General features: G+C 59.3%; 11 protein-coding genes and 1 non-coding gene across 12 annotated transcripts; 6 read left to right on the top strand and 6 right to left on the bottom strand.

Annotated features, from left to right (window-relative positions):
* Positions 1–898: 898 nt before the first annotated feature.
* On the bottom strand, positions 899–2,033 carry BDZ90DRAFT_219316 (hypothetical protein; the record flags this gene model as incomplete). The annotated part of the gene is made up of 2 exons (XM_025504396.1): positions 899–1,633; positions 1,707–2,033. Coding segments are annotated over 2 exons (1,062 nt in total), but the record flags the coding sequence as incomplete, so codon positions are not given.
* Positions 2,034–2,268: 235 nt separating this feature from the next.
* BDZ90DRAFT_231768 (hypothetical protein) lies at positions 2,269–5,768 on the top strand. Its single transcript, XM_025505988.1, has one exon. The coding sequence runs from the start codon at positions 2,362–2,364 to the stop codon at positions 5,299–5,301; it is 2,940 nt and encodes a 979-aa protein (XP_025362609.1). The 5' UTR covers positions 2,269–2,361; the 3' UTR covers positions 5,302–5,768.
* On the bottom strand, positions 5,610–5,920 carry BDZ90DRAFT_259827 (hypothetical protein; the record flags this gene model as incomplete). Its single annotated transcript, XM_025508193.1, has 2 exons — positions 5,610–5,820; positions 5,892–5,920. The coding sequence occupies 2 exons, from the start codon at positions 5,918–5,920 to the stop codon at positions 5,610–5,612; spliced, it is 240 nt and encodes a 79-aa protein (XP_025362608.1).
* Positions 5,921–6,115: 195 nt separating this feature from the next.
* Positions 6,116–8,515, top strand: BDZ90DRAFT_231766 (DEAD-domain-containing protein). Its single transcript, XM_025505987.1, has one exon. The coding sequence runs from the start codon at positions 6,151–6,153 to the stop codon at positions 8,440–8,442; it is 2,292 nt and encodes a 763-aa protein (XP_025362607.1). The 5' UTR covers positions 6,116–6,150; the 3' UTR covers positions 8,443–8,515.
* BDZ90DRAFT_159451 (hypothetical protein) lies at positions 8,511–14,817 on the bottom strand. Its single transcript, XM_025503600.1, has one exon. It carries the CDS (start codon positions 14,654–14,656, stop codon positions 8,579–8,581), a length of 6,078 nt encoding a protein of 2,025 aa, XP_025362606.1. The 5' UTR covers positions 14,657–14,817; the 3' UTR covers positions 8,511–8,578.
* Positions 14,818–14,950: 133 nt separating this feature from the next.
* On the top strand, positions 14,951–16,453 carry BDZ90DRAFT_251560 (hypothetical protein; the record flags this gene model as incomplete). Its single annotated transcript, XM_025507736.1, has 5 exons — positions 14,951–15,282; positions 15,348–15,421; positions 15,490–15,890; positions 15,963–16,201; positions 16,275–16,453. The coding sequence occupies exons 1-5, from the start codon at positions 14,979–14,981 to the stop codon at positions 16,451–16,453; spliced, it is 1,197 nt and encodes a 398-aa protein (XP_025362605.1). The 5' UTR covers positions 14,951–14,978.
* A 511-nt stretch (positions 16,454–16,964) lies between these two features.
* On the top strand, positions 16,965–17,993 carry BDZ90DRAFT_264502 (NAD(P)-binding protein; the record flags this gene model as incomplete). The annotated part of the gene is made up of 2 exons (XM_025508639.1): positions 16,965–17,291; positions 17,355–17,993. 2 exons carry the CDS (start codon positions 16,965–16,967, stop codon positions 17,991–17,993), a joined length of 966 nt encoding a protein of 321 aa, XP_025362604.1.
* Positions 17,824–20,737, bottom strand: BDZ90DRAFT_231762 (cysteine proteinase). The gene is made up of 4 exons (XM_025505986.1): positions 20,271–20,737; positions 19,608–20,180; positions 18,403–19,538; positions 17,824–18,327 (listed from the first exon to the last, which is right to left on the bottom strand). The coding sequence occupies exons 1-4, from the start codon at positions 20,400–20,402 to the stop codon at positions 18,117–18,119; spliced, it is 2,052 nt and encodes a 683-aa protein (XP_025362603.1). The 5' UTR covers positions 20,403–20,737; the 3' UTR covers positions 17,824–18,116.
* Positions 20,738–20,973: 236 nt separating this feature from the next.
* On the bottom strand, positions 20,974–22,975 carry BDZ90DRAFT_231761 (hypothetical protein). The gene is made up of 4 exons (XM_025505985.1): positions 22,819–22,975; positions 22,497–22,742; positions 21,919–22,413; positions 20,974–21,833 (listed from the first exon to the last, which is right to left on the bottom strand). The coding sequence occupies exons 2-4, from the start codon at positions 22,716–22,718 to the stop codon at positions 21,177–21,179; spliced, it is 1,374 nt and encodes a 457-aa protein (XP_025362602.1). The 5' UTR covers positions 22,719–22,742; positions 22,819–22,975; the 3' UTR covers positions 20,974–21,176.
* Positions 22,976–23,821: 846 nt separating this feature from the next.
* BDZ90DRAFT_t23 lies at positions 23,822–23,912 on the top strand. Its single transcript has one exon. It is a non-coding gene; the product is annotated as a tRNA-Arg (tRNA).
* Positions 23,913–24,199: 287 nt separating this feature from the next.
* Positions 24,200–26,128, top strand: BDZ90DRAFT_259820 (S-adenosyl-L-methionine-dependent methyltransferase; the record flags this gene model as incomplete). The annotated part of the gene is made up of 2 exons (XM_025508192.1): positions 24,200–24,761; positions 24,840–26,128. 2 exons carry the CDS (start codon positions 24,200–24,202, stop codon positions 26,126–26,128), a joined length of 1,851 nt encoding a protein of 616 aa, XP_025362601.1.
* Positions 26,129–26,394: 266 nt separating this feature from the next.
* Positions 26,395–27,237, bottom strand: BDZ90DRAFT_209114 (ras-domain-containing protein; the record flags this gene model as incomplete). Its single annotated transcript, XM_025504033.1, has 2 exons — positions 26,395–26,877; positions 26,956–27,237. Coding segments are annotated over 2 exons (765 nt in total), but the record flags the coding sequence as incomplete, so codon positions are not given.
* Between the last annotated feature and the right edge of the window lie 219 nt (positions 27,238–27,456).

Below are 27,456 nucleotides of genomic sequence, written 5' to 3'. Positions count from 1 at the left end.
CTGTCGAGCCCGCAGCGGGCATAGTGCTCAAGACCCTACCCAACTCGCACTGAAGCTCCCACACCTTTCGTCCTAGTGCATCGAGATCCTTCATGTGCTCCTCAACCGCTGAACGCTGCGCCGCCGTACTGCTCGCTCCACTCGTCGTCGTAGCAGGAGTCGTCCCGCTGCTGAGCCCGGTAGAGAGAGGCGCGGCTGGGTCGTCCTGTTCCCGTATTACATCTTCCACCTCTCTCGCCTTTCCCTTTCCCTTCTTGTCCAAGCTCGCCGTAGCGGCAGTTGGGAATGGGCTCGTTGCTACCCTCTTGCCTACTGCTCCGCCACTGCCGCTTCCGAGAGCTTCAAAGCGTCGCAATGCCGCTGCTCGTGCTGCTGCGCGTGGGTCGGTTGGATCTGAGCCCGGGATCGTAGGGGTGGGGAGAGGGGAGGAAGGGCCTGCGGACGTGGGCGCAGCGGTTGGAGCTGGGGTCGGGGCTGCTGCCCAGCCGGGCGGACGTAGCGCGTCGGGCGGCGGCGGGACCCAAGCTGCTGCAGTAGCAGGAGTAAGCGGGCCCTGCCTTGCCATTGGCGCCCCTTCCACGACCTGGGTGAGCAGAGCTTGAAGACGTTGTTGCTGGGCGCTGTGCTGGGGATAGACCTGCTCGCCGCTCCCTCCTCCGCCACTGTGACTTCGCTCTAGCTGAGCAGGATGGGGCGTTTGAGGAGCAGCTGTAGGTGTCGGCGCTGCCTGGCCCGGTGCTGCGCCACCCTGCCCAAACCCAAGATACGGCGCGATGGCCGCTGCGGCTGCAGCTCCACCACCACCTTGAGCTCCCTGCTGCTGCTGCTGCTGCTGCTGCTGCACCTGTTGTTGAGCCGCCGGCTGCTGCTCTGGCGTATCAAATACCGTCCTCCTACAAGTCGGGCAGCTCTGCTGTCGTTCCAACCAGGAGCGCAGACAGTTGAAATGGAACACGTGCCCACACGCCAGCTTCTTCGGCGTGTCATTGACAGCACCAGGCGGCGTAAATTCGCCCTCGCCACGCGCCACCATCTCGTCTCTGCAAATGATACACGTTGCATCCGTCCTGGCGAGATCCTCGGCCGTAGCATTAGGGAAGCGCGTGTCCATGTTGCGAGTGGCAGCACGGTAACGCAGGAGGTCTCGAATGCGTCCAAAGAAGGAGCGCCCCGTGACGTAAACGTCCCTCACGATGTTGAGGGGCAGGCCGTAGTACGTCAGAATGAGGGAGAAGAAGCAGAGGTACGTCGCCAACTTGAGGAAGTCCGTCACGAGGTCCACCGCAGAGACGTACATCGACTTGCCCTCCCAGGGCTCGTCGCTCCTCAGATCCACGCAGTTGAGGACATACTTTGCGATGGTGCTCCAAAGCGTCGCGGTGAGGATCGTGAACTCGCTGGCGAACATGATCATGATCCCCATTCGTTGCTGCTCCAGTATCAGCACCTCGATGGCGAATGCGACGAGGAAGAGGTCCAGGCAGAACAAGGTCCACAAGACGGAGACCATGCGTGCGTGGAAGAGACGGGAGAGGCTAGGCGACTGTTCCATTAGCTCGACGCGATCGGCGCAGAGCCAGTGGAAAACTTTGAGGAAGAGGAGCGTGCCGAAGAGGATGATGAAGGAGGCGTCCTGGCGGGAGAGTGGGTGGTGAGCGTGAGCGTGAGCGAGGCGATCGCTTGAAAGCTAGAGCACGGCTACGCACAAATTGATCCCTGAAGATCGTCATGGCCAACAGCGTCTCCGTCACCGCATACCAGCTGCGCTCGTACAAATGCTCGACCTCAATCGGCCTGAGCTGCCCAAAGAACACGGCCTGGCAGAACTTGCCGAACAGAATGGTGCAGAATATGCCGAAGTTGACGAGGACGAGGATGCAGCCATTGCTCCTGCCTAGCCAGACGGTAGCGGCATAGAAGTTTGCACGCTCTTTGAAGGCTCGCATTACCACGGCGGACGTGGCGACGAGGGATGCCGACCCGTAGAGGGCAAGGCGGTGCTGCGCGAGTGGGGAGGTGGTAGCGGGCGGCATGGTGGTGGCAGGCGGCGATGGTGACGTGCAGAGGAGATAATCAAGACGTCAGTCTAGCCGGTGTGATGAGGATGAGGAGGGGCCATGGAGCGGCGAGCGGCTCAGAGAAAAGGATGAGGAGCGGAGGAAAGGCTCAGGGCGAAAAGCGAGGCGGCCCGAGCGTCGTCGACGTGGAGACGAGGGAGCAGCGAAGGCGAGGGCGGGCGGACAGGCGGCGCAACACTTTGACTTGCAATCATCCATAAAGTGGCCGTCACGCCTTCGTCGACTCAATGAGCTAGATCCAGCAGCGAGCAAAGCCTTGCAATAGGCCTCAATCCCGCCCGCCATGCTCGACGACGCAGAGCTCCCCCTGCGTAGCATCTACATCACCCTGGTAGCTGTGGTTCCCCCGCCTCATGCTACGCTGCGCGATGCTCCGCTCAACTCGTCAGCCCTCGCTCAAGCCAAAGCCCTCGCAACTGCATTCGCCCGCACACCGATAGATGCCATCTACTCATCAGACATCAAGCGAGCATCACAGACGGCACATGAGCTCCTCGAGGCCAATACCACCATCCCTCCTCCGCCGCTTGTGCAGACGCAGAGCTTGAGAGAGCAGGCCACCAAACAGGACGACAAGGCCGAGAGCACACAGCAAGCAAATGCACGACTGGGCACCTCGATCCGTCGCTTCATTTTGCCTCGACTTGAGGCTCTGCGCAGCAAGAGTATCCACGTTGGCCCAGCAGACGCCCACGTCGTAGTCGTATCTCATGAAGCGGCCATCGCTGCTCTGTTGGACATCTTCCTCTCCTATCATGACCCTGCGAGCGCATTTGGGCAGCCATGGCCTGACCCGCGCGCCAGCTACGAGAGAGTTGATATGGAGCATACCTCTTGGTCGCGCTTGCAGGTCAGTGTGCCTGCAAAGGAGGCAGCAGAGGGTTGCTTTCCTGCTCCGTCGGAGGTAGACGCCCAGTCGCATCCAGCTCCACCACGAAGCGACGTCTTCGTCCGATTGGTCGGGCCGCAGAACCAGTCCGACCACCTGAGGGCTTTCAGACCTACTTCGATGCGTCCCTCATCATCCGCTGGAGGCAAAGCGAGTCGCCCCGTCTCCTCCCAGACGTCACGCGCTGCCCCACCCGTACCACCAGCTAAGCCCATCCAGGGCAAGGCGCCGCAGCCTTACAACCAGTACAGTGCCAGCTTCATGAGTCGAGCAATGGCCATGGGCTCCGGCTCGGGGCTCGGCCTACGCAATGATGCGCTGGACGGCTTTCATCACGATGTAAGTGAGCCATCATCCTCACAAATCTCCGGAGCCGTAGGCGCAGGATCGCATCGCCTCATCTTTCCTCACCCAACGGCAACCCCCTCACCCGGTGCGAGTAGCGAAGGATGGCAAACGGTCTGCTCGCGCATCTTGCCCCTCTTTGACGCGGCAGCTGTTGCCGCCACAAGCAGCATGGCCTCCTCTTCCAGCGGGGCTGCTCCTTTCCCTAGCCTGCCCGTCGAAGAGCTAAATGATTATGTGGCGTTACACATCCGGCGCGCCCTGGAGCGAGGTCCGGCTAGAGCCACCGCTAGCTTAACTGCTGATCTGCGCGCCCTCCTTGTGAATGGCCTTGGCAGGCTGGCTATCCAGCCTTCCACCAGCGCAAGCTCATCTGCGGCGGAAGAGGCAAGAACGCTCCATCGCCTCTCTGCAGCGTGGGTAGCCTTCTTCTCCTCTGTTTTACCCTGGGTCGAGGCGGTCTTCTTACCCATGGGGACCGACCCTGTCTTGCTGAGCCTCTCAAGTGGGGGTAGCGGGACTGCAAGTGCACACGCGGGCGGGGGAGGAGGTGGCTCATCGCAGTTACCTTCGACTCCACTGCCCTTTCCTGCCGGAGCGGCTTCGTCCGATACTGCGAGCTCGGGGTTGGCATCGTCGACCTTCGGCAGCTCCACTAGACTCGTCCCACCAGCCAACAGCGCTCCCCCGGGCTCACCACTCAGCCATGCAGCACCACTCCCCTCAAGCGCATCGCCTAAACCGCCTACGACTCCGCTACCTCCCACAGGTAGCTCAATCCCCGCTCCAGGAGCAGCATCCGGCCCTTCTGCCCTGCGGTCGCAACGCATCGATGTCCGTCGCTTGGCACTCGTAGCATTCAGGGACTGCTTGGTCTTGCCCGCCTTTGAGACCTTATACGGGCTATTGGGCAGGATTCACGCATTACTGGGCATTCAGGGTGAGGGCGGCTTAGACGGGACTTCGAGGCAGGGAACACAACGCAACGCTACTGGCGCAGCGCCAGCTTCTTGGACGGGTGACAGCGATCGAGCGATGGATACGGTGCGTCGCCTCACGCAGATGACGCACATCCTCCGGTCGGCACACACGGGTGACGAGCAGCAACGGGCTGTCGATGGCTTGTTGCGAGCACTGCGACTCGGCGGTAGCGCTGGCGGCGGGGCTGGCAGGGCTACATTGACCATGACGGGGGACACGTCGACACAAGGTGGGAGTGTGAGCGGTGGAGTTGGGTGGAGTCGCCCCTCACATCCTCCGGGAACACCTGTCAGCTCGGCGGGAAGGACGATGGCGTCCTCTTCGCGATCTCCCGTGCCACCCTCGCAAAGCAATACCTCCGCAGCCGCTGGACTAGGGCTTGGCCTGACGAATGGCACTATGTCCACACACGGTGGCAATGCAGGCAGCGTCCAGTTCTCTGGCCTGCCAAGCTCCATGTCCTTCTCCACCGCGGCGGCTCTCCCAACTCGCGAAACGGAGCGGGCCAATAGGCGCGGATGGGCTCCTCCGCCTAGGCCGCGACAGCAAAGAGCGCAGAGCTCTGATACGGACGGAACGCACTCTGCTGATGGGGATCGGGATGGCAACTGGGCAAGAAGAGGCTCAGTGGAGGACCAAACCCTGGCCACGAGCCTGAATGGGGCGAGCCTGGATTCGCACGATTCCTCAGTCGCGACGGTCAGAGAGGGGCAAAGTGATGGCACGTTGGATGGAGGCGTCAGCGAGGGAAATAGGGCAGCTCATAGTCGCGCCACCTCGGCAGGTAGCGACGTAGCGTTGCCGGGTGCGGGGGTCTCACGATCGAGTACGCCGTATTCGAGACGCGTTGCGGGGCTAGAGATGGAGAGCGATGCACGATCGTCGCACGACGACGGCAGCGTCTCTGGCGATGATACAATGGAAGTGGGGGGCGAAGAGGGGGAAGACTTCTCTACGCCTGTGCAGAGGCAGGGGGCTACATTTCCTGTGTTGCCCGCTGTTGGGTAGGAGTGCAATTGATACCAGAGTGAGCATGAGCAGCCAATAAAGGAGTTTCTGCCTCTGTCAAAGCCATGAGCAGGCGGTTGCGAGATGTACATGGACGTGTACTAAGCTTTCCATTCACACGGGGCATCTGTGGGTGTAAATGAGCTGTACGCAAGCAGCGAATTGACGGCAAAGCATCTGACGCTGCATTTGCGTGAAAGCCGAACCGGAATATCACTCGCTCAGATAACGCCACTTTTCGCCTCTCCATCACCTATCTGACCCTGCTCAAATCTCTCCCAACCAAGTCCTCCACGCCTCTTTCGCGTTTAGAAGGGAACCAACGCCGCCTTGCCCAACGTCCTGATGAACAGCACGCCCGCAACAGCGATCGCTGTACCGTATGCGATAGCCATGTTGCCTGGCAGCTTCTCGGGGTGAACAATCTCTTCGGCCCAGAAGCGGGCAATTGGGTTGGAGCTGCGAGGAGGAGCAGGAGGTCCACCTCGTCGCCCGGGTCCGTTGAGGAAGCCTGGTTGCCTGTGTAGCGGGGGCAAAGAGATTAGATTTGAATGCGATGGAATCACTCGTGCATCTCGAATCGCACTTACATGAATCCGTCTTGTCCTCGTCCTGCCATGGTTAATTGAGATGAGAGTACGAGTGTGAGAATGAATGAATGAAATAACTTTGACGCCGCCATCATCGTCATCCTCCATCGTCCGTCCGCCTTCCGCTCATCCCTTGTCCCGTTCCGACCCCAAAGCCCTTTCCGACGCCCTGCAACTCCTTGAATTTTGGGCCAGTGGCTTTGGAAGCTGCACAACTTAGCATTCAATCATCCTCACCTCTCCACACCGGGCAACGAGGATGCTCACTCTCAATCGCTTCGATGCCACAGCGGCGCCGAACGGGTCTGGAGAATCATCAGCACCAGCTGCGTCATCATCATCATCATCATCATCATCACGTCTCGCCGCTCTAGCGCAACGCAAGCGCAAACGCGATACGCAGGATGGCTCCGACCCTTCACCCTCCTCCTCCGCCCCTGCCACTGCGGCTGGCTCATCTTCAGATACCTTTCTTTCAGCACCAGCCAACCAGCCATCAGCCATGCCCTCGATACATCCCTCCCGTCTCGCGCAAGCACCTATCCTTGCCCGCTCAGTCAAAAAGGCAGCACAAGCCGCCGGTGTAGCGAGAGAAAAGACGAAAGCCAAGCAGAGATATCTCAAGAAGAAGAAATTGAGGAGAAAGGCAAAACAGAAGGCGACTGGGGTGGGAGGAGGCAAGAAGGAGGCCAAAGTTGCCGCGCGTGAGGACGAGAAGGAGGAGAGTAGCGATAATGATTCTTCGAGCGAGGAGGATGAGGCTGCGCCGGCTACAGTTGTCCCCACCCAGATGGAGCCTATTGTCAAGGAGGTGGTACCAGCCGCAGAGGCAGCCGCTTCATCATCCTCTTCATCCTCGTCGTCCTCGTCCTCGGACTCGGATTCGGGCTCAGACTCAGACTCGAGCGCGAGCTCAAGCTCCTCCGAGGAAGAAACCCCTGCAGACCAGACCTCACGCGACGTCGATGCCGGTCTGCAATTCCTCGCTCCACTCACCCGAAACCCAGAGACAAACGTCGATAGCGCCGAAGCTCTACAAGCCCTCGCCGTCCAAGGTCTACCCCGCGGAATGGTCCAGCCTCAGATCGTCGGGGCCAGCACGACCAGCGCAGTCGAGGCCCAAGACGACTCCTCATCCTCACTCCTGCGCTCCCTAGGCGCACACCTGGACAGCGCCATGGTAACCCGCCTTGCCTCGCTCGGCGTCACCTCCTGGTTTGCAGTGCAGACGGCGGTCATCCCACACCTGCTCTCTACGCCCGCCCTCCCCTCACCATTCTCCCCACCGAGAGACTTGTGCGTCTCCGCCCCAACAGGATCGGGGAAAACGCTCGCCTACTCAATACCCATCATTTCCCACTTGAAGTCTCGAGTGGTTACAAGGCTACGCGCAGTCATCGTTCTACCAACGCGAGATCTCGTCCTGCAAGTGCGTGAGACTCTCGAAGCTTTGGCAAAGGGCACTGGCCTACAGGTGGGAAGCGTCACTGGTGCTCAGAGCTTTTCATCTGAGCAGGCCCTCGTGGGAAGGGAGGATAAGTTGGACATTCTGATCAGCACGCCCGGTCGACTTATCGACCACCTAGACGAGACCGAGGGTTTCACACTGCGTCATCTTCGCTTCCTAGTGATTGACGAGGCCGATCGTCTACTCGGGCAAAGCTTCCATAATTGGGCGCAAAGGCTGAGAGAGAGTATTGAGGGCCACCTGACCGGTGAAGACGAGGACATCGTCTACCCACAAGCATATGACCCGATCGCGCCACAGAGCGTGGTACAGAAGCTCCTATTCTCTGCTACGCTGACTCGCGAGCCAGGCAAACTGGCCGAGCTTGGCCTTCGCGACCCGGTCTTCATTGACGTAAGGGACGACGCGCAGGCCGAGAAGGAGCAACGTGAGAATTCAACTGCAGCTACGACGACGACGTTGCCGGCTCGCTTCTCCCTCCCCGCCTCCCTGCGCGAAAACATGATAGTCGTCACGACGGCTCTTAAGCCGCTCTACCTCCTTCACCTGCTCCTCCATCAACACCCAGAGCCTATGCGCAAGACGCTCATTTTCACCAAATCCGTCGACTCGGCGCATCGTTTAGTCCGTCTCCTTACGCTCTTTGGCACTGGTGGTTCCCTCAAAGTCGCAAACTATACTTCGGATCTACCCCCGGCTCGTCGTCGAGAGCTTCTCAGCTCCTTCAAGTCCGGTCAAGTGGACGTGCTGGTCGCTTCTGACCTCATCTCCCGCGGTATCGATGTCCCCAATGTGGAGCACGTCGTTTCCTATGACGTACCGGTGGATGCGGCCAAGTATGTTCATCGCGTAGGTAGGACTGCGCGTGCGAATAGGGAGGGGCATGCGTGGAGCTTGGTGGAAGAGCAGGAAGCCCGCCATTTCAAGGGACTGTTGAGGGATGAGCTCAAGAGGCTGGAGAGGGTCAAGAGGGTAAGGATCACGGAGAAGCAGCTGGAGCCCTTGAGGGAAAGGTACGATGCGGCGCTCGAGGCGCTGGTGAGAGAGCAGAGGGAGGCCGGGGCGAATAGGGCAGCGAGATGAGATGTGGCGTGGGGCAATGTATCATTATTTGCAATCGTGGATGAGGCAGGAAGTGATGTGATGTGATGTGATGTGATGTGATGCTACAGTCTGGTCTCAACTCGCCTCCACTCCTTGGGCAGCGCTCGACCGCCTCTCAAGATTGTCGTTGCTTGTACTTCCCAGCCATCGCCCTTGGGTCATCGCCGCCTCGTCGCGAAGTTTCGTCAATACGCGAGCTCATGCCGCCACTCTCCTTGATGCGCTGCGAATCGCTGCGCGCCTGCGATGGCTGGCCACCCTCGAGCACCCCCGCCAGCCCCATCATTGTCCGGCTGACGGCCTCGCTAGCTCCTCTAGCTCCCTGCAGCACGGCAATAGGCACTGCCCTGACCACTGTGCGACCGCCACTGCCACCTGCTCCTCCTCCTCCAGGGCTACCCGGCTGTCCACTCTCATACACCTCCATTGGCACAGCGAGGATCGTCTGCGCCGCCGAGGAGACGCCACGCTGCAAGCCTGTGTAGGCTTGAGAGAGAGCTTGGCCCATTGAGGCGGGTGGAGAGGCGTATTTGCTCAGAGGCTGAGCTGACGTGGATGCTGAGGAGTTGGTCGCCGAGGGGTCGATGATCGTTGAGACCAGACCATCCTCGTAGTCATCGTCTTCCTCGTCGCTCGATCCGCGGTCGCTGCCCCTGTTGTCCCGCCTTTTCTCCCTCCTCGTCGCCGGACCACTCTCCGCCACACCCTGTATTCTTCCTCCAAGCACATGCTCCGCCCTCTCCAACACCACCTGCGTGCCAGTCGCCAGCTTCGCCCCCAATCTAAAAGCCTCGAGCGCCGTGGCCTTGGCAAATCGTTTCGCTCCCTTCTGCAGGCCCTTGCCCAATCGACCATCCTTCTGATACTGCTCGATCGGCAACAGCACCAAGTCCGCCACACCAGCCCCGACATTGACCACACTCCTCAGTGGCGCAATCCCCGCCAGGACATCGGCAAGCTGATTAGCCTTGACGTCCGGCGTCCAAATATCATTGAGCGTGTCGAAGAGCCGTGGCCAGCCAGCAATGCCTCGCAGCTTGATATGGCGCAACGTCATTTCGGCCGCATCGAAGTGGAAGAAGTTCATCATCTCGATGGCTTTGCCCTGTCGAAGGAGCAGGGAGTAGTCGACGCGTTTCGGCTTATAGTCAAGGCAGAGGGTGATGGGTAGGATCTCCGCATATTGAATGTAGGGAAGTGCACTGCCTGAAGGAGATCGGCGCGGTGATGAGTTTGGAGGCACTGTGCCGCGCCTTTCAAAGGCGAAGAACTTCTTGAGAAAGTCGAGCGCATCTTGGTCTACGTGGAGACGGAGAGGGGAAAGCTTGGCGCGAACGCGAAGCTCGACTTCCGAAGGATTTGATGAGGCTTGCTCACCGCCGCCTTCCCCTCCTCGCCTTCGGCCCCTCCTTGTCGGCATCCCGAGCACCTGGACCCTCAGCATCTTCGCGCCTCGCCTGCTGGCCTCGGGCAGATGCTTGTTGCTCTTCATCTCCGTCAGGAAAGCGTGCCAAGTCGACGTCTTGAGGTTGTCCAGGATCTGCACCGACGCTGCACTGGCGTCGAGGTTGGAAGTCAGAGGCGAGCCTGAGGTAAAGACGTCGTACTCCAGAGCAAAGCCGCGGAATGCGATATCGATCTGCGAAGAGTGGGACCGCTCTAGCTTGGAGCGCTTGCGGCGGGCTGCGACCGCGGCCGTAGTAGCAGCGAAGGCACCCGACCCTGCTGCGCTTCGCTGCTGTCCACGTGGCAGCGGCTGCCACGTACTCGTCGAGCTCGCCGTCTCACTTTGCTCCTCCTCCAACTCAGCATTCAATGCCCCAAGGGCCTGGCCCACCTCGGCCCCTCTCGGATCGAATGGCGCCGAGATGTGTATCGACTCCATCAGACCCTGCGTGGCCTCCTCAATACTGTCGTCAGGCTGCTGTCCCTCGTCGAGCAGCTGCTTGATCTTTTGCAATCGTCGACGGACCCGCTTAATCTCATCCTCAATTGCGATGCGCGTGGACGACCAGTCATATCCGCCATGCAGCTTGAGAGTAATGTCGCAGTCCGATACGCGGATGCGGAGAGTGCTGGCGAGGTTGGCGGATGGGTTGCGCGATGCAGGCGTGAGGTCGGAACGACTGAAGTAGCCAGGTGTGGGGCGGATGCCACGAGGGTCCAGGGACCGGATGGTGACGATGTTCGACGAGAATAAGACAGGAGCCTGTGATCGCTCGCCGCCTCGACCACTGGCTGTTTCAGAGGCAGCCTCCGTCTCTACCATCGAGGCAATAGACTCGGCGCCGAAAAACTCGTCCTCTGCTAAGGGAGTCTCCACGTAAACTGTGGGCTGACGTGGCTCGTGACCATAATATGCTGGATGTGACGGAATATCGTCGTCAAGCATGTCCGGAATAGATGCCGCCGATGGCAGGACCTTGCCGCGAAAGGCATCTTCATCCAGACTGTCGAGGATGTTGGCTGACCCTGTTCCCCGCTCTGCATCGTCGCCGTCGTCGAAGCTGTCCATCGAGGTGTCCCCAGTCGCCTCTTCCGCATCGCTGGCCATGCCTTGGCTGGCTTGCCCAGCACTGAATGCCGCAGCTAAAGGTTCAAAGGCGAGTGCCGTATCAGCACAAGCACTCAGCTCAGCCCTCACCCGGGAGACCTTGACATCCACATCGGGCAAGGTCAGTCTACTCATCGTCACACTGCCCTGTATATCATCGACTCGCAGCACCTTCGCAAACCCTTGCGCCACCCAGTGATCCAAGGGGCGCTTGATGCGAAAGCGTCTCTCCTCCACTGACGGGTTTGCCTCATCGACGACGAGTACAATCGTCTCCGCAAAGGCAAAGGTATAGCTACTCCTCGGCGAATCACCCACGAGCCGGCTACGAAGCTGCATGTCCCCAAGCAGGAGAACAGCGCGTGCTGGCGTCGTGGCTGGTGCAAGCTGGAGCGAAACATTCTTCAGCCTGACCATGAGCCTCGTCAACTCATTCGGCTCCACGTTCTCAAATGCTCCGGCCGGAGACTGAAAGAAGGCTCCCAAATCCGCGAACAGGCTGAGGTCCTCCGTGACACTGACCGTCAGGTCGCGGACGAGAGGCTCGATCCGGCTCTCCCTCCGTGAGCTAGCCGAGTCGGCAAAGAGAACCATGCTGAGCGAAAGGACGGGCGTGACGCCGCGTGTGAGGGACTGCTCCATGGTTGGAGTCAGGAGAGGCAGGGAAGCGTCCCGCTGCTTAATGAAGAGGGCCAGAAGCGTCAGAGTGAGGGAGGCAGTGTCCTTCTCGTGCGAGGGATCGAAAAAGAGACGCATATCTCTGCCAATCACATCGAGCTGGCGAGGGGATGCTTCCTGGCCGGCGGAACGGGCGCTTTGTCTCGGCACGAGTAAAGTCACCTCCGCCTCGGTCATATTCAGCTCGAAAGCTCCCTTCTTCTGCCCAGCGTCTTGCACTGTGTTGATCGAGTCGCTGCTCATTGATGGAGACGCCAGCCCAACCCGCGAGCCAAAGAAGCGGCTACCAAGGATGCGCAGGCCGTCTTGTTCGTCTTGCGAGCTCTCTCCTATTCGCGAGAGGTCGGCGGACCACGCCGTTGCATCGTCCGCCATGAGGGCGAGCCCATCTAGGGTGGGCTTGCTAATGCTGGCCGTGCAGAGGGGGACAAAGGCTCGGGTGATACTGCGTATGCTCGATGTTGCATCCGGTAGCTGAATGCGTGGCCGTAGCCGTGGGGTCGACTCTTCGTCTTGGCGTCCGAGCTGGCCGACGTTCGCGATGGTGCTCACGGTGGCGCCCGCTACACTGGATTGGAAGTGGACGGCTATGTGTCCAACTGAAACTTCTGCTGAGGGCTCAGCTGGTCTCGTATCTTCTGCGTACCGCACGCGCAAACCAGTAGGTGGAGGCGTAGCTGCAACTCCAGATGGTGCCCCTTGCACGAAGCCAACGTCCGCAATGTCCACTGCAAGGAGACCAGACCGAAGACTCGTCGCGTCGTTGTGCCCATCTTGCTCACGGCCATGCTTGTTCGGCACCCGGACATGCGTTCTGATCAGCTCACAATTGAGCGTCAGCGCGACTGGCGATTTTGCCTGCACGTCATCGTCTGCTATCCTTTCAGCGTGTAACGTCTCGATCGAACTCATCAAGCTGCTGCCGCCCATCGATGAGGGCGGCGGCGATCTCGCTGAATGGACCGACCCAAGCGAGTGAAGTAAGGGCATTATGCGGCTTACCATCGAGAGGTCCGCGAAGAACTGCATGGCGCCCAAGTGAACCGAGTAAGATAGCTGCTCTGAGGTAGAGAATGTTCCATCAACCGCCAGACTGTGTTTGGGACTCTCCGCCCCGCTCTCCGTCGTCTCCGCCGTCTTGCTCGATCCTCGACGATGTCGAGGCTTGAGACGCCAGGCCCTTTCGCCAAAGGTGGTGCGAGTATACGGTTGGAAGGAGCTTTTGTTGGTGCTGAACGCTGACTCGCGGGCGAGCTGTACCCAATCGAGTAGAGATGACGGAGCTTCCTCGCCGAGCGAGGGCTCGAAGATGAGAATGGGTAGTGTGACCATCGTACTAGATGACTTGGTAGAGAGGTGGTGATCCATCAGGTCAGTATCGGCAATTCTCAATGCTAGATTGGACTTGGACTCCAGTCCTGCTTGCTGAGTGAATGAAACCAGTAAAGAGGACAAATTGAGGCGCAAATGGTCCAACGGCGGCTGCGTTCGACTAGGGCGAGCCCAGAAGGCATCCAGCCCGGTCTGACGATTCGAGTCTGCTTCTACCATGCCGTAGGCACACAGGAGATGCGCGGCTTTAAGGGATACTTTTGCCGACAGTGCAACCGTGGATGGCTGTGTGGACCTTGGCGCAGCTGTTCCGTCTCGATGCTGCCCTTGTCCTTCCATTAAGCAGTTCAGCTCATTGACGAGGCTCAGTATGCCGCAGGCGTCTTGCGGTCTCACCAAGCCAGCAAGTGTGCCAGCTTCGATTGACAAATCGATGTTGCGCACAATTGGCTCTCTTGCCGTCGCATTTGATGCTGCGCCTGTTCCTCGAACAGTACAGACAGGCCTCTGCGTCGTCATCCTAACGATGATAGGCTCCTCTCCAAAGCTGAGGATTCGATGTCGAACAGCTTCCTCCCCTCTTGCGGCTGGTAGTTCAGCGCTCTCATATACGCTCGCCGACCCAGCAGTGGCGTCACTGTAATGCGATACGGCCGAGGCCGTGCTCAGCGAGAGATCCTGCACGGCTTGGCTCATCTGCATCATCCCTTCTGAATCCTCGTCGTCATCATCTTCGCTTGACCCTGAGCCTGAGCCTGAGGAGGGGGGACGCGGCTTCTTGCCTGTTTCTGTGGGAGAGCATGTGCACCACAGTGCTAGACCTGAGACTTCAAGCTTCCTCATCTTGCTACGTACAGGTAAGGCATCATCCACGCCTGCGGCCTCCTCGCTCGTCTCGCTTTGTAGCTCGATATTGTCTGCTGTGAGGTCCAAAGTCACCTTGCCGAGTTGTGAAGTTGCAGGGGTATGTTCAAGAACGATACTTGGTCGCTGTATGCTGACGGAAAGGCGAGCAAGGAGGCCCTCAATGATGGCAGCTACGAAGCCACCCGCCTGAGGAGCGTCTTGCGCTTCCGGTCCAGATGCGACTGATCCGGGTATCGCTGTGTCGTCCTCAGACAACATTGAGTCTTGAATAGACTGCTCAAGCTGTCTGCCCTCGACGTCGTCATGTAAAAGGCTTTCAGCCAAGTCTGCCAATGACTCTGGTGCGTCTAATGGCGATTGACTGCTCGGACCCGGCCGTTGTCGTGAGGCGACGGTAGGTGCAAGTTCAAGCCGGAGGCGCGGCTCCTTAACTGTGATCGAGATGCCGCCCGAGCGCAAGTTGGTGAGAGGTAATTGCATACTGATACTCCCAACGACCAAGCCACTTGCCCGCAGCGGCGTACCATCCAGAGGCTGGTTGATTGCTGCAGGATCAAGCTCGACATTGCTTATCTCGAGGCTGCCCCGCGTGATGCCGGCCTCGATCTGGTTCCAGTCGAGCTGCCCTTCTTTGACGTACCTGCCCAGTAGCCGTCGCAAGACGAAGGAGAAGATGCGCTTCTGCAAGGTAGAGGAGAGGCTGGTGTAGGACGAGAGCGTGGGCAGCTCCCATCCGCCAAGGAAGGTGGGGAGGGCGAACATAGTGCCCGGGTGGCGGTGGGGAAGTCAGAGGTCGACGCGGCAGGGCCCGTCACGATGGCGAGGCTGATAGCGCGTGTGGGCGTGACATCAAAGCGGAGAGCACCCGACCGAGGTCTGATGGTGAAGATGCTTTGTTCGATGTGTGGTTGAATAGAAAGGAGCTCGGCGTTGTGCTGACGCTCAGTCATGTGCGGGGGGAGCGAGCTCCTCCGTCTCCGTCTCCGTCTCCGCCTTGTCCGCGGCTCGCTGGGGCCACTCGCATTTCGCTTTTTTACTGTCCTCGTTCCGCCTTGACTCTCCCTTGACCTCAGCACTTGACCTCATGGCGTCAACTAGAACGGCCACTCTGGTCGGCCTGTTTGGTCTGGGAGGACTGACGGGAGCCGTCATTGCTACTCTCTTTGATTCAAAAAAGTCGGACAAGCAGCAACACCAGCAGCAGCAGCAGCAAGTGCCGCCAACAAAGACGACTGCCACTGGTGTGCCCGCACCTCCTGCTCCAGGGGCTACTCCATCACCGCCTGGCGCTACTTCAAACCTTCTCGACACTGATCTTCTTGACCGCAGGCTCCTCGCAAGGGCAGCTCAGGCGGCAGGAGGAGCAATCGAGGCGTCGGGATACCCAGGTGAGCAGCAAAGGAGCGGAGGCAAGCGCATATACTTACACTCTCCCGTCTCATCCTCACGCCAGGTCCCGTCTCTGACCTTCTCGTCAACACCGCCTACGTCGCCGGCTATGATCGCCGATTACGACATCCTAGCTGGGTGCGTACACCCAACACCACTGCCTGTTACCAATAGAAGCTAACCTGTCCCTCTGCATCCCTCTACAGGTTGCCTGCCACATGACAGCTGAGTCCCTCCTCAAGGTCCCTCCTCCGCCGGGCACGCCTCCGCCACCCCGGGGTGATCGCAGCAACTCAGTCTTTAAAGAGGATTCTCGCATTCCTGACCTCTTTCGTGCTCACCTCGCCGACTACTTCCGCAGCGGCTACGATCGCGGCCACATGGTGGCTGCGGCGGATGCCAAGTTCTCCCAACAGGCAATGGACGAGACGTTCTACCTGACCAATATTGCGCCTCAGGTCGGCGAGGGATTCAATCGGGACTACTGGGCACACACGGAGGACTTCGTTAGAAGATTGACCGGGCAGTTCAGGGACGTCTACTGCTTTACTGTGCCGCTCTACCTGCCCAAGCAAGACTCTGACGGCAAGTGGCGAGTCAGCTACGAGTGAGTACGACGACGTGAGCTGCGGCAGGAGTGACTCCGATGGCTAATCGCCCTCTTGCATCGCGGCCGCAGGGTAATCGGCTCTCCACCCTCCGTTGGCGTCCCGACCCATTTCGCCAAGGTAGTCCTGGGCGTGGGCAAGCCAGGAAGCGACGTCAAGGGGGCCCTTCCTTCGAGCTCCACAACCCATCTTACACCAAGAGGCCTGGCAGGCAATCTGGCTGGAGAAAAGTGGGTTGGCCTTGGCGCCTTTGTTATTCCCAATGCCCGTGTATCGAACGACACGCCGCTCAAGAGCTTTGTGGTACCAGGTGAGTCCCAGATCATGATCAGACGATGAAGGTCTGAAGGCTAACCGTTGGAATTCGTCTTTCGCGCTCGCAGTTGAGGCAGTCGAGCGAGCCTCCGGCCTGAATCTCTTCCCGTCAACGGTCAAGACCTCCTCAAAGCAGCTGTGCAATCTTGTCTCGTGCGATATCATCGTGCGCGACTTTTCAGATGCGAACAGAAGGGCCGCTGGGATGCAGAGGAGCAACAGTGCACCCGCTGGTCTTGGCAAGTGAGGACGGCGAGAGGGAGAGGTGGACGATGTGGGAGACGTCGGGCTGAGTACCAGGACAGAAAGCAGAGCCCGTCGTCATTCCCATCACCTGTCATTTGAACAAAGCGCATGGGAGATGAGCAACTTGTGGTCCATCACTGACATCGCTTTCTTGGCGACCAACGCTAGACTAGTGTGCATGCTAGCCCGCTCGTTTCCTCCTTGTGTCGTCTGTCCCACTAACCGTGTCTGCATTCGGGGCCAAGTGTCGAGCGTCATCCGGAGTCCGCTGCATCTCTCCTCCACTTCATCTCAATCGAAAGGTCGGCGGAGAGAAAGTCAATTTTCAACCGTAGCCGAGCATTCATCCCCTGCCCATTTCCGGACTGTGACGAAAGAGGCGTTCAATTCAAGGACCCTGAGTTGAAAGAGCGACAGACGTTGATCCCGTTCGACGCCCGAGCTCTAAAAAGGACACCTCACTTCAGTACAACTCCCTCCTCTTCAACCTCTTGTAGACCCACTCTGTCATCATGCCCTCTTCGAATCACTTCACCGCCGGCGACATCCCCTCCCTCACCGGCCTCACAGCCCTCGTTACAGGGGGAAATGGCGGCATTGGCCTCGAAACAGTCAAGCAGCTGTCCCTGCATGGGGCCAAAGTCTACATGGCCTCGCGCTCCCCAGAAAAGGGTGAGAAGGCCATCAAGGAGCTCAAGGAACAGAATGCAGGCAAGGAACTGGATCTGCATTTCGTTCGGGTGGATTTGAGCGATCTGCAGAGTGTGAGGGATGGAGCGCGCGAGGTCGCGAGCAAGGAGCAGAAGTTGGACATCTTGGTCTGCAATGCAGGGCTAATGGTGAGTACCGAGAGGCGCGACCCGAACGAGCGCTGAGCCCTTGTCTCCCATTCTGGCGCACAGGCCTGTCCGTACGAGCTCACAAAGGATGGCGTCGAGACCCAGTTCCAAACCAACTACCTGGGCCACTTCGTACTCTCTGAAGAGCTCTTGCCCCTGCTCGAAGCAGGTCATAAGGCGCGTGCCACCCAAGACGCATCCTCAATCCCTGCCTCGCGCATCGTCCTCCTCTCCTCCATCGCCCACAAGATGATATCCTCTAACCCCTTCCAATCCCCAAAATTCTCCGATCTCTCCACCGTCAACCGCAAGCTCGGGCTAATCGAGCAAAGCGCAACGTGGATGCGCTACTCTCAAGCCAAGCTTTGCGCCATCCTCCACGCACGCCAGATCAATGCTCGCTACGCCGCCAAGGGCGTCCACGCAATCGCTGTCCACCCGGGCGTCATCGACTCCGAACTGTGGAAGTACACGCCAGGTCGTTCTGTCCTCAAGAAGTACGTCCTCCAGCCCGTAGAGGACGGAGCGCTCTCCCCATTGTATGGCGCTACTAGCCCCGAGGTGGAGAAGGAAGGTAGCTGGGATGTCTATCGAGCCGAATTTGGGCAAAAGTCATCTCAAACGAAGCTGAGCCAGGATGACAAGCTTGGTGAGCAGCTGTGGAACCTCAGCGTGAAGCTCATGGAGGAGAAGACGAAGTGAGCGTGAGGACCTGGCTCGGTGCGCTCCTGTCTTCCTCCACCTCTATCTCAATACCCTGGAGGCTTCCTTGACTCGTACTAATGCAGTGCTATTCTTCCTATCTCACGGGCGAAATTTGCCGCTTCACCGCACGTTTTCAAGCCCCCTCCTCACGTAAACCAGTTGGTACACCTGTTTCTCCTGGGCAACCACCTCCGCCACGCTGACCTTTCTCGGCGCCTCAGCATCATTGAAGCGATACCAGTTGTCTTGCCACTTCGCAAAGCACCAGTAGTGGCCCGTGTTGAGCGTACCCTCGTGCACAATGACACAGAAGAGGGAGTAGAGGAAGTCGCTGCGGGTACGCCGAGAGAGGGTGAAGAGTCAGTCTCTGGTCATGCTTCGTCGAAGGCCGAACTCGTGCACTTACTCGATAGCTAGCGGATCGTCTGACGCTCCATCGTCGTCCTCTTCCTCGTCTTCTGCACTGCGCTCCCCCTCATCATCCTCGCCACCCGCACTGCCCTCTCTCTTTGCCCTTCTTCCCCCTCCCTTCCTCCCACCATCTCTAGCACGCTCTCCTCTCTCGAGTACGCTCGGAGTAACAAATTCTCTCACGTCCAGTCCTAGGGGGAAGCGCACTCTGGCCTCGACCTTACTGCTGTTCCCGAGCAAGTGATGCTCGAAGCGCTTCAGCTGGATGCAGAGCACTGGCGGGAGACGGCGAAGGCTGAGCTGTTTGGACGCTTCGACTGGCCCGCATTGCGGGCATGAATAGGATGAGGGAGGGAGCCGCTCAGACGTGCAGTAACGGCGCAGGCAGTGTAGTAGATCCTGCGCTGGTGGGCCGTCCAGATCGCCTACTGGGGAGACTTTGCGCGACGGAGAGGACGTACTGCCTGTTGGAGGGAGCAGAGAGCCCTGCTTTGAGTTGCTTTTTTTCATTGCCGCCCCGCCATTCAGCACCGCAGCCGCCTGGCCCCCAGGTCCCTTCTTCTTCTTGCTCGCCGGTCCCTCTAGTAGATCAAGCGGGTCCGCATCGTCGAAGAGTGCACCTCCATCTGAGCCGCTGAACGTTGTCGACGCGGGACCCTTGAGGTCGACGGAAAGATCGAGGACAGGATCGTGCGTCGAGGAGCGATACCCGCAGACGAGGCAACGAACGTCCGACTGGAGTACACCGGCGAACGTGCGGTGAATGAGGCAGTCGCATAGACGGGAGGCAAAGCCCGTCGACGGGCCAGAGGCATGATGGTGCTGCCCATTGGCTTCGTGACTGCCATTCGCCCCGTTGTCCGTCGTTGCTCGATCGTTCTCATTCCTCCACCTCGGCACGTCACCCTTTCTCGTCTTCGGGTCGCTCCCCGAGGCTGTTAAGGCAGTGTGCAGCGCATTGAGCACAGAGATGAAGAGCTCGTGCGAGTCCTGTTGCCCTGCTTGAGAAAGCTCATGGGAGCCTTCCTGCGCTTGAGCGCGCCAGATGGTGTAAAGAAAGGAGTTGGGTGTCCATGGGGATGGAGCTGGCGGCTGCAGGGTGGTGCGTGGGTGTGCGTCGTGGTTGAAGAACTGCGTACATGAAGGGAGGAGAGGATCTTAGTGTCGGCCTGCTCTGAGGAGATTGTCACAACCACTCACGTCTCTGAATAGCCGATCCATCTCGCACGCTACGCAGGACTCCCCTCCCGCAGCATGCCCACACAAGTCAGAGTTATGCCGATCCGAGAGGAAATAGTTGCGGAGCACAGGATTGTGCACGAAGCTCTGAAGAATGACCGATAGGAAGCAGGTGGCTCCAAGATTGTGAATGCCTCGGGGAACTCGCGACGAGATCGGATGCTGTGGGAGCGAAGTGACTGCCGGACTGCTCTCAGCGTCGTTGTCGGTGTAGTCCATGAGAAGAGGATGACGGCTACTGCTCCCACCAATCCCTGCAGCTCGCGCCCTCTCTCGATGGTAGATGGCCTCAAACCTTGGATCATGTACTGCTCCTTGGCACTGATTGCAGTACAACAGGCCAGAATGAAGCTCAATCGCATAGTCGTGGCCACCCTTTGTCGATGTCATGTGCCGCGTGATGCATCCTTGGGAGACTGCCGCCGATGACGAGGAGGAAGAGCCGTAGAAGCAGCCAGCATAGCCGCAGGAGAGACAGAGATAGGGCTTGTGTAGCGTTGCATAGCAAGCTGAGCAGAGCGGGTGGGGGAGCAGCTGCAAGCCAGGAAGGAGAGTGTGAGTCGTGTGAGCACGACCACGACGGTTGGCAAGATGAATTGATGCGTCTCAACATGGAACACTCACCTTCTTCTGCTGCGTACTGGATCCCCAACGATTCTGCTGCTCATCTTCATCCTCCTCCAACTCCAGATTCTGCACCAAGCCCTGCCTGATCTTCTTTCCCCACCTGACGCCAAGAGCATACCGCTTCAGCATCGTCTTGAGCTCTGATGGCGGGAGGCAGCGTAGATGCTTGCATCCGGGGCGATATGCCGGTGAGCTGATCTTCGAGGAGATTGAAGATGAGGATGCGGGCGGAGAAGCTCGCTGCTGTGATGACGATGTCGCAGGAGGAGGGGCGAGAGATGAAGAGGATGGGCTCGCGGACATGGCGGGCGTGCTGGAGGCGACTTCCATCCCGCTTGTCGATGTGTCGATGCTCTAGATGATGTTGGATGCGATGGATGCGATGGATGAGGAGCGATGAGCTCGAGGCTCCCGATGCTCCGTTCTGTGCGGTCGTTGGACGGTGAAATGGAGAGATCGGCAACCTGCATCGGATCGAGGTGTTGCTTGCTCCCCTTCCCGTCCGCTCGGGCCCCCCTCCTTTGCTCCCGCTTACGTCGCGCGACACCATCTACGATCCTCATCAATGCTCGATATCAAGCCTGTTCGTTACCAACAGAGGGAGACTTTCATTCCAATCAAGAACGACAGCGAAACATACGAGCAGACAAGACGCGAGCAAGCAAGCCAGTTGCTGTCATGGTGTGGTTGCGTCGGTGTGAGGCGTTACGAGTCCGGGCCAAGAGACTTCCTTTGTTCGAGTTTATATGCAGAGTTGAATGCGTCATACGAGCGCCGATTTGAGACGAGACAGGATGCGAGAACGTGAATGAAGAGACTAGATGCTGAGTGATGTAAATGCCATCTGCGTGTGCTGCTGCGTGTACGACCTGACCGTGGTAAGGCATGCTGCTCCATCCTGGCTTAGAGCCCAATGCCCGGCTCGCTCTTGATCTGCGCCCCACTTGCGGCCAGCCCAGCCTGCCAAGCCCTCATAGCTTCACCGTCGAAGTTACCACTGATATCCATTGGTGGTCCAGGAAGGCTCCTGAGCTCCCTTTCCCTCCTCGCTGCCTCTGCCGCGTTCTGCTCGAGAGCAAGGCGTTGTTCCTCTGGATCGGAGTAGGCGATGCTGTACCCGCCGCCATACGAAGACAGCATGTCTACATCGTCGATGGGCTCGTAGGAAATGTCCTCCAGGCTGTTGCTCTGGTTTGCGTCCAATGCCACTCCATCGAGCTGGTAGGCCGCGTCCAGTACGGGGTCCTGTTCAAGGGTGCCTGGAGGCAAGCTCGCGAGTCGGCTAGAGCGTCTCCGTGACCCTTGATGACAGCCACCAGCAGGCATGGTCGTCGTCGCCTGGGTGACCGTCATGTTGGAGCGCGTCGTAGCTTCGCTGCCAGCAGCGATGCTGGATGTCTCGTCGCCGTCCTCGTAGTAGTACTCGCTGGGCGCGGCTGTTGAGGGCGGGATCGAGGGATAGGGCTCTCGCAGGTCGTCAAGGCCGTACGTCGCAGGGGTGATGGAGCCGGAGCGCAAGCGGGCGGAGTAGCGGGGTGGGCCCGGGCGACGTGAGGACGGCTGCGGATCGGCGAGAGTGGAGGAAAGGATTGAGCCATCAGGGGAATGGGACGAGTGACTGATGCTCCCCATCACTGCTACTCACCTTGCTCGGCTTGCGAGGCGTAGGCGGGTGGAGATTGACAACGATGCTGTTCATGGACTCGTCTCCCTCGTAGCCGACGTATCCGTCGTCGTGAGCAACCTCGTATCCGCCTTCTTCGTATGGCGCCTCACTCGCTGCGCGGGCGTGCGGAGTACAATGCTTCTTGATGCTGCGGACGTAGTCCTGCTGCTCTTGCTCCCTCTCGTATTCTTCGTATCCATGCTGACCGTCGTACTCCCCTGAGGCATCAGCATCAAAGCCCGAGTCGTCCGCCTGAGCTTCGCCTGCTTGCTGCTGCTGCTGCTGCTGCTGACCGCTGCCCGATCCAGCGCTGCCCTCTCCCTCTTCGCGGATGGCTTGAAGACGTCTCTTCTTAGCTAGCTTGCCCTCAGAGGCATTGCGACGTCGCGGAGTCTTGGCTGCTGCAACCTCTGCGAGATGTGAGCCGGGCAGGAACTCGTGCTTGCCCTTGATGGTCAGGTTCGTGACTGAGGCCTGCGGGCGATGCGGCCAAGGGGTACTACGACGTCAGCCTCTTAGCACCAAGTCTTTTCCGCCTCTGCCCTCGCACCACGCACCGTCTTTTGGAATGCAATCTGGTACGTTGTGAGCGGCTGCAAGCCCAAGTCCGTCGGGCACGCCCCCATATGGAAAAAACGGGCCACGCATGCTTCTCCCTTCTCGATAAGGTCGCGGAAGATGCGCAAGTGCTCGGCCACTTCTGCGTTGAATGCTCGTGCGCCCGTCTGGGCCGGGATGCCGAAGGCGAGGCCGCCTGTGCGTGATGAGGCGGGGGTCATTGCGGGCGGACGAGAGAGGCTAGGCTACACGAGTGACAAGCAGGCAAGACGACGTTAGACAGGGTGGTAGCGAGCAACGCCTAGGGAGGGCGATGCTTACATGCGAGTGCGTGCGGATGCGTGTGTGCGGATGCGTGCGTGCGAGATGCTGAACAATCGGGGTCTTGATGCTTGGATGGATGCTGTGCCTTCCTCTTCAATCCTCACCCAGATTGCGGTGAGGGACGACGATGCTGCGTGACGTGGGGGAGAAGTCGTCGCGACGCCCGCCCTTTTGTATTCGCGCGTATGCTGAGGATGGAGTGAAGGCACCGGAGGAGAGATATGTACGTCGATGCTGAGCAGTGCGAGGAGAAGGAACAAGGGAGCGGATTGAGTCGAGTCGAGTCGTCGAGAGGTGAGGTGAGGGAAGCAAAGGAGGCAGGGAGCTCTGGAGGGACGGGAGCAGAAGACGACGAGACGCAACGCAACGCAACGCACCCGCGATCGGAGTGCGTCGACTGGTCCGACAGGACTGCATCCGCGTCGTCCAATTGAGCCGCGTCAAGCGCGTAAGTGAGAGCAAGGCTACTAGGCGAGAGGCTGAAGACTGGGGGACAATGAAGAGGCCTATGTACGGCGGCTTGTACAAGCGCTTGAACTTAGTCTAGCCGGCCGCGACGTGTGGTGGCACGAGAAGGCGAGGGCGAAGAGCACTGCTTTCGATGGATTGTGAGTGTCTCACGAGGTCATTGCATTGTCTGTCGCGGAGCATCGTCCTCGAGGCCAACAAAGAAGGCCGGAACTCGGAAGGTGGAAGCGACGTTAGCGTCTCTCTGACGGCACAAAGGAAGCCCTCACGAAGACGGTCAAGAACAGCGATTAAAGGCGGCGTAGGTCATCGTCATCGTCATGTGAGAGCGCTCGAGCAAGCTGACTCTGGGCTGTGCTCTCACTCCTCTACCGGCCCTTCGCGGCAAGACAAGGCAAGATTGGGCGACGCACTCGACTCTCAATCGGGAAGTTCTTGCGGTTCGAGCACGGGCCATCCAGCGAGGGTCCGCGGCAGTACGCCGCGTTCAGCTGCAGTTTAGGATAGCTTCCTCCGGCGAAATACGGTGATGGCCTGCGTGGCGCAATGGCTAGCGCATTGCCCTTCTATTTTCTTTTCTGCGGGGCAGGCAAAGGCTGCGGGTTCGAGTCCCGCCGTAGGTTCTTTTTGCTCCGCTTCTACTCAAGAGTCGACGATGATCTTCTGATGGCGCCCACGAAGCACAATTCAGTGGATTGCAATCGCTTCACACTTGAGGTTGTTTTGATCATCGTTGGGGCGAGCGAGTGCAACGGCGTGCGTTGAGGCGACAAGGAGTAAGTTGCGAAGGCGTGAACGGCGTGTAATGTAAGATGCGCTGCGCCTCCACTCCCGCTCGACGGAGGCCCAGCTTCTTCTCCTCGTCCCGTCAACTCCCCTTTGCCTTCGTATATCCATCGAGATAGGAGCAATGGCAGGTCCCTCAGCTTCAAGCAGCGCAGCTTTGCGCCTCATCAGCCGCCGTGCTCGCACACCAAGGCGCAGCGCGACTGCTTCTGCCTCCCTCTTGCCGCCACGCCGGCACGCCACGTCCTCCTCGTCGTCGTCCCCGCTCGCCGACGACGATGCCACCACGTCGAAGCGCACAAACCCTGCGCCAGGCGCCCCCAAGCCAGGGTCTCCCTTCACCATCTTTGACCGCAATGCCAAGCTGCTGCAAAAGTCGCGTGCAGCGCTGCGGGAGAGCTTTGAGGTCGGCGGCGGGCAAGCAAGCGCGAGCGCAGAGGACCGTGGACAACGAGGCTCAGCAAGCCGTACAGTGGACTACGTGAGAATGGCTGCGGCCGAGAGTCTCGCGGAGCGCATTCTGGATATCAGACGGCAGTTTGATACTATAGTGGAGCTCGGAAGTGGGCCCGGGTATTTGCGCCACTTCTTGGACAAGGAAGGGACCGGCTGCAAGAAGATTGTTATGTGCGATACGAGCCGAGAGCTTCTCTATCGCGATGAGCATTTAGATGGCCACTTTCCTTGTACGTTGGAAGCCACATACCGTCGTCCCCTTTTCATGAGCGATCAGCTAATCCTTACCTGTCTCCTGTTGCCGCCAGTCGAGATTGAGCGCCACGTAATCGACGAGGAAGAGCTGCCCTTCGAGCCCGACTCCGTCGACTGCCTCGTAGGCAACACGACTCTGCACTGGACTAATGATCTACCGGGCTCTCTCATTCAGATTCAACGCTCCCTCCGCCCAGACGGCGTTTTCGTCGGCTCTCTCCTCGGAGGCGATACCCTCTTCGAACTGCGCACCAGCCTCCAGCTCGCCGAGCAAGAACGCGAGGGCGGCATCTCTCCTCGAGTGAGCCCCATGACCGATAGCAGGGACTGTGCGTCATTACTGTCACGCGCAGGTTTCTCCATCCCTACAGTCGACGTGGACGAGGTAGCTGTCTCGTACCCGAGCATCTTCGAGCTCATCCACGACCTCCGCGACATGGGCGAAAGCAATGCAGTCATCAATCGCCGGCCCATCCTCAGCCGTGATACCCTCCTCGCTGCAGACGCAATCTACCGGGCGCTGCACGGCAACGTCGACGGAGACGGGACTGTCCCGGCTACCTTTGGCATCATTTACCTGATTGGATGGAAGCCTGACCCGTCGCAGCCCAAGCCGCTCAAGAGGGGAAGCGCTGAGCAGAATTTGAAGGACGTGCTAGGCGGGGACGCAGATAACCCTGCACCCCCGATGGGCGGTTCTGGGGCTCCGCCGCTGCCTCCTGGTGGTGGAAAGACAAGATCATTCTCGACCTCTGCAAGGCAAGCGAGTGACAAGAAGACGATACCTCGCGGCCCGACTGGGGAGCCCGACTACTTTGCCCTACTTGACATTGGAGACGTGGCCTCCACGCCCGATGGAGGGTGGAGCGTTGACCTTGCAGCGCTCAAAGCCTCCTGGCGCAAGCAGCAAGCTCTCTTCCACCCAGATCGCCTTCACTCCCGGCCCGAGTCCGAGCAAGCCGCCGCCGCAGCGCAGAGCAGCCTGATCAACAAGGCCTACGAGACTCTTCGTGACCCCCTTCTGCGCGCCCACTATCTCCTCGAACACGCAGGCGAGGCGGTCCCGGATGAAGCAGAGTCTCTAGAGGACCCTTCGCTGCTCATGCAAGTGATGGAGATGCGCGAGCAATTGGAGGAGGCCGAGGCTGAAGACGAGGTAGAACCTGTGCGCGTGGCCAATCAGGAGCTGTACGATGAGGCTTGTGAGGGCTTAAAGAGCGCTTTTGCTCAGGGGGACACGAAGGGCGCAAGGGTGCTTGCGACGCAGCTGAGGTATTGGGCGAACATCGCCAAGGTGTGCAGGGAGTGGGCGCCCGGGAAGAGGGTAGAGCTGGAGCACTGATACGCAGTCTGGCAATAGAAAAGACGTCGTCTGAGGAAATGACTGGCTGATTCGACTAGCATATATGCCGCGCATCGAGGCTAGAAGATGGACACATCGAGAGCACCAAAGTGAAAGCGAGCAAGGAGATGAAAAGGGACGAGGCGAGGGCATGAACAAATGAAGGAAGGGGGCATGATAGCGGTATGGGAGCGTATCGTATCGTGGCGTAGCTGAGGCATGACGTGGCGAGGCGCGGCGAGGACCTGATCCAGGGCCGCAACAGACTAGCAAGCACAAGCGTCTTGCCTCCTGCCTCCCTGCTGCCCATCTTGCAAGCTCACATTGCCTCCACCCTGCTGCCTTCCACCAGCAGCTCCCTGCCCTGCTCCTCGTCCTCCTTGCTGTGTCTGCTGCTGTTGCTGTATATCCTGCGGGTTGATCTTCTTTGCAATCTCGGTAAAGACATCAATGACGCCTTCGCCCGTCTTGGCCGACGTCTCAAAGAAGAGGAGGTTGCTCTCGTCTGCGTAGGCTTTGGCTTCCTCCTTGGAGACAGCCCGAACCACAGACGAGCTGGCAGCAGGCGTCGCCTCAGCGCCGTCGGCGTTAGCCTCGACTGTTGTGTCATCGCCGCCGCCCTCCTCATTGCTGGACGACGAGGACTGTTGAAGAAGATCGATTTTGTTGCCGACGAGGGCAATGACGATGTTCGGGTTGGCTTGGCGTTGCAGCTCCTTGACCCAGGATTTGGCCTTCTCGAACGAGCTCTGCGCGGGGGGAGGGAGGATCGCCTTGTCAGACGGATGAAACACGGCAGATGATGCCAAGCTCGCTGCTCAACTCACCGCCTTGGTGACATCGTAGATGACAGCGCTAGCCTGCGCATTACGGTAGTACATGGGCGCGAGCGAGTGGAAGCGCTCCTGCCCTGCCGTGTCCCAAATCTCAAATTTGATGACTTTGTCCTCCAGTCTGCACTTCTGAGTCAAAAAAGCAGCTCCAATGGTAGGCTGCTTGTTCTCAGCGAACTCGTTGGAGACAAATCGGAGCACGACGGAGGATTTGCCTACGGCAGCCTCGCCCAGAAGGACGAGCTTGGTCTGGAACGGCTTGGTGGAGGAAGCGGCGGGAGCGCTTGCTGTTGCTGGTGCTGTTGAAGACGACATCTCGAGCTGTGGCAGATCCCTGCAGAGGTAGTGGTGAGCAAGAGGGTTGGAGAGATGGGAGCGATGGCAAAGCATTCAAGCTGGACTCGCCGCCTCCGCCGCCGCCCTGATGCTCAGCTCGCCTCGCATGCGCCCGTGCATCACTCACGTCTTGTCTCGGCGGCCGACCTGCGCAACGGA

The sequence above is a fragment of the Jaminaea rosea genome, assembly GCF_003144245.1.
Source record: "Jaminaea rosea strain MCA 5214 unplaced genomic scaffold BDZ90scaffold_5, whole genome shotgun sequence".
In the NCBI taxonomy this organism is placed as follows: Eukaryota; Fungi; Basidiomycota; class Exobasidiomycetes; order Microstromatales; genus Jaminaea; species Jaminaea rosea.
The sequence above is the reverse complement of the archived record's forward strand: the minus strand, read 5'-3'. Positions and strand labels throughout refer to the sequence as shown.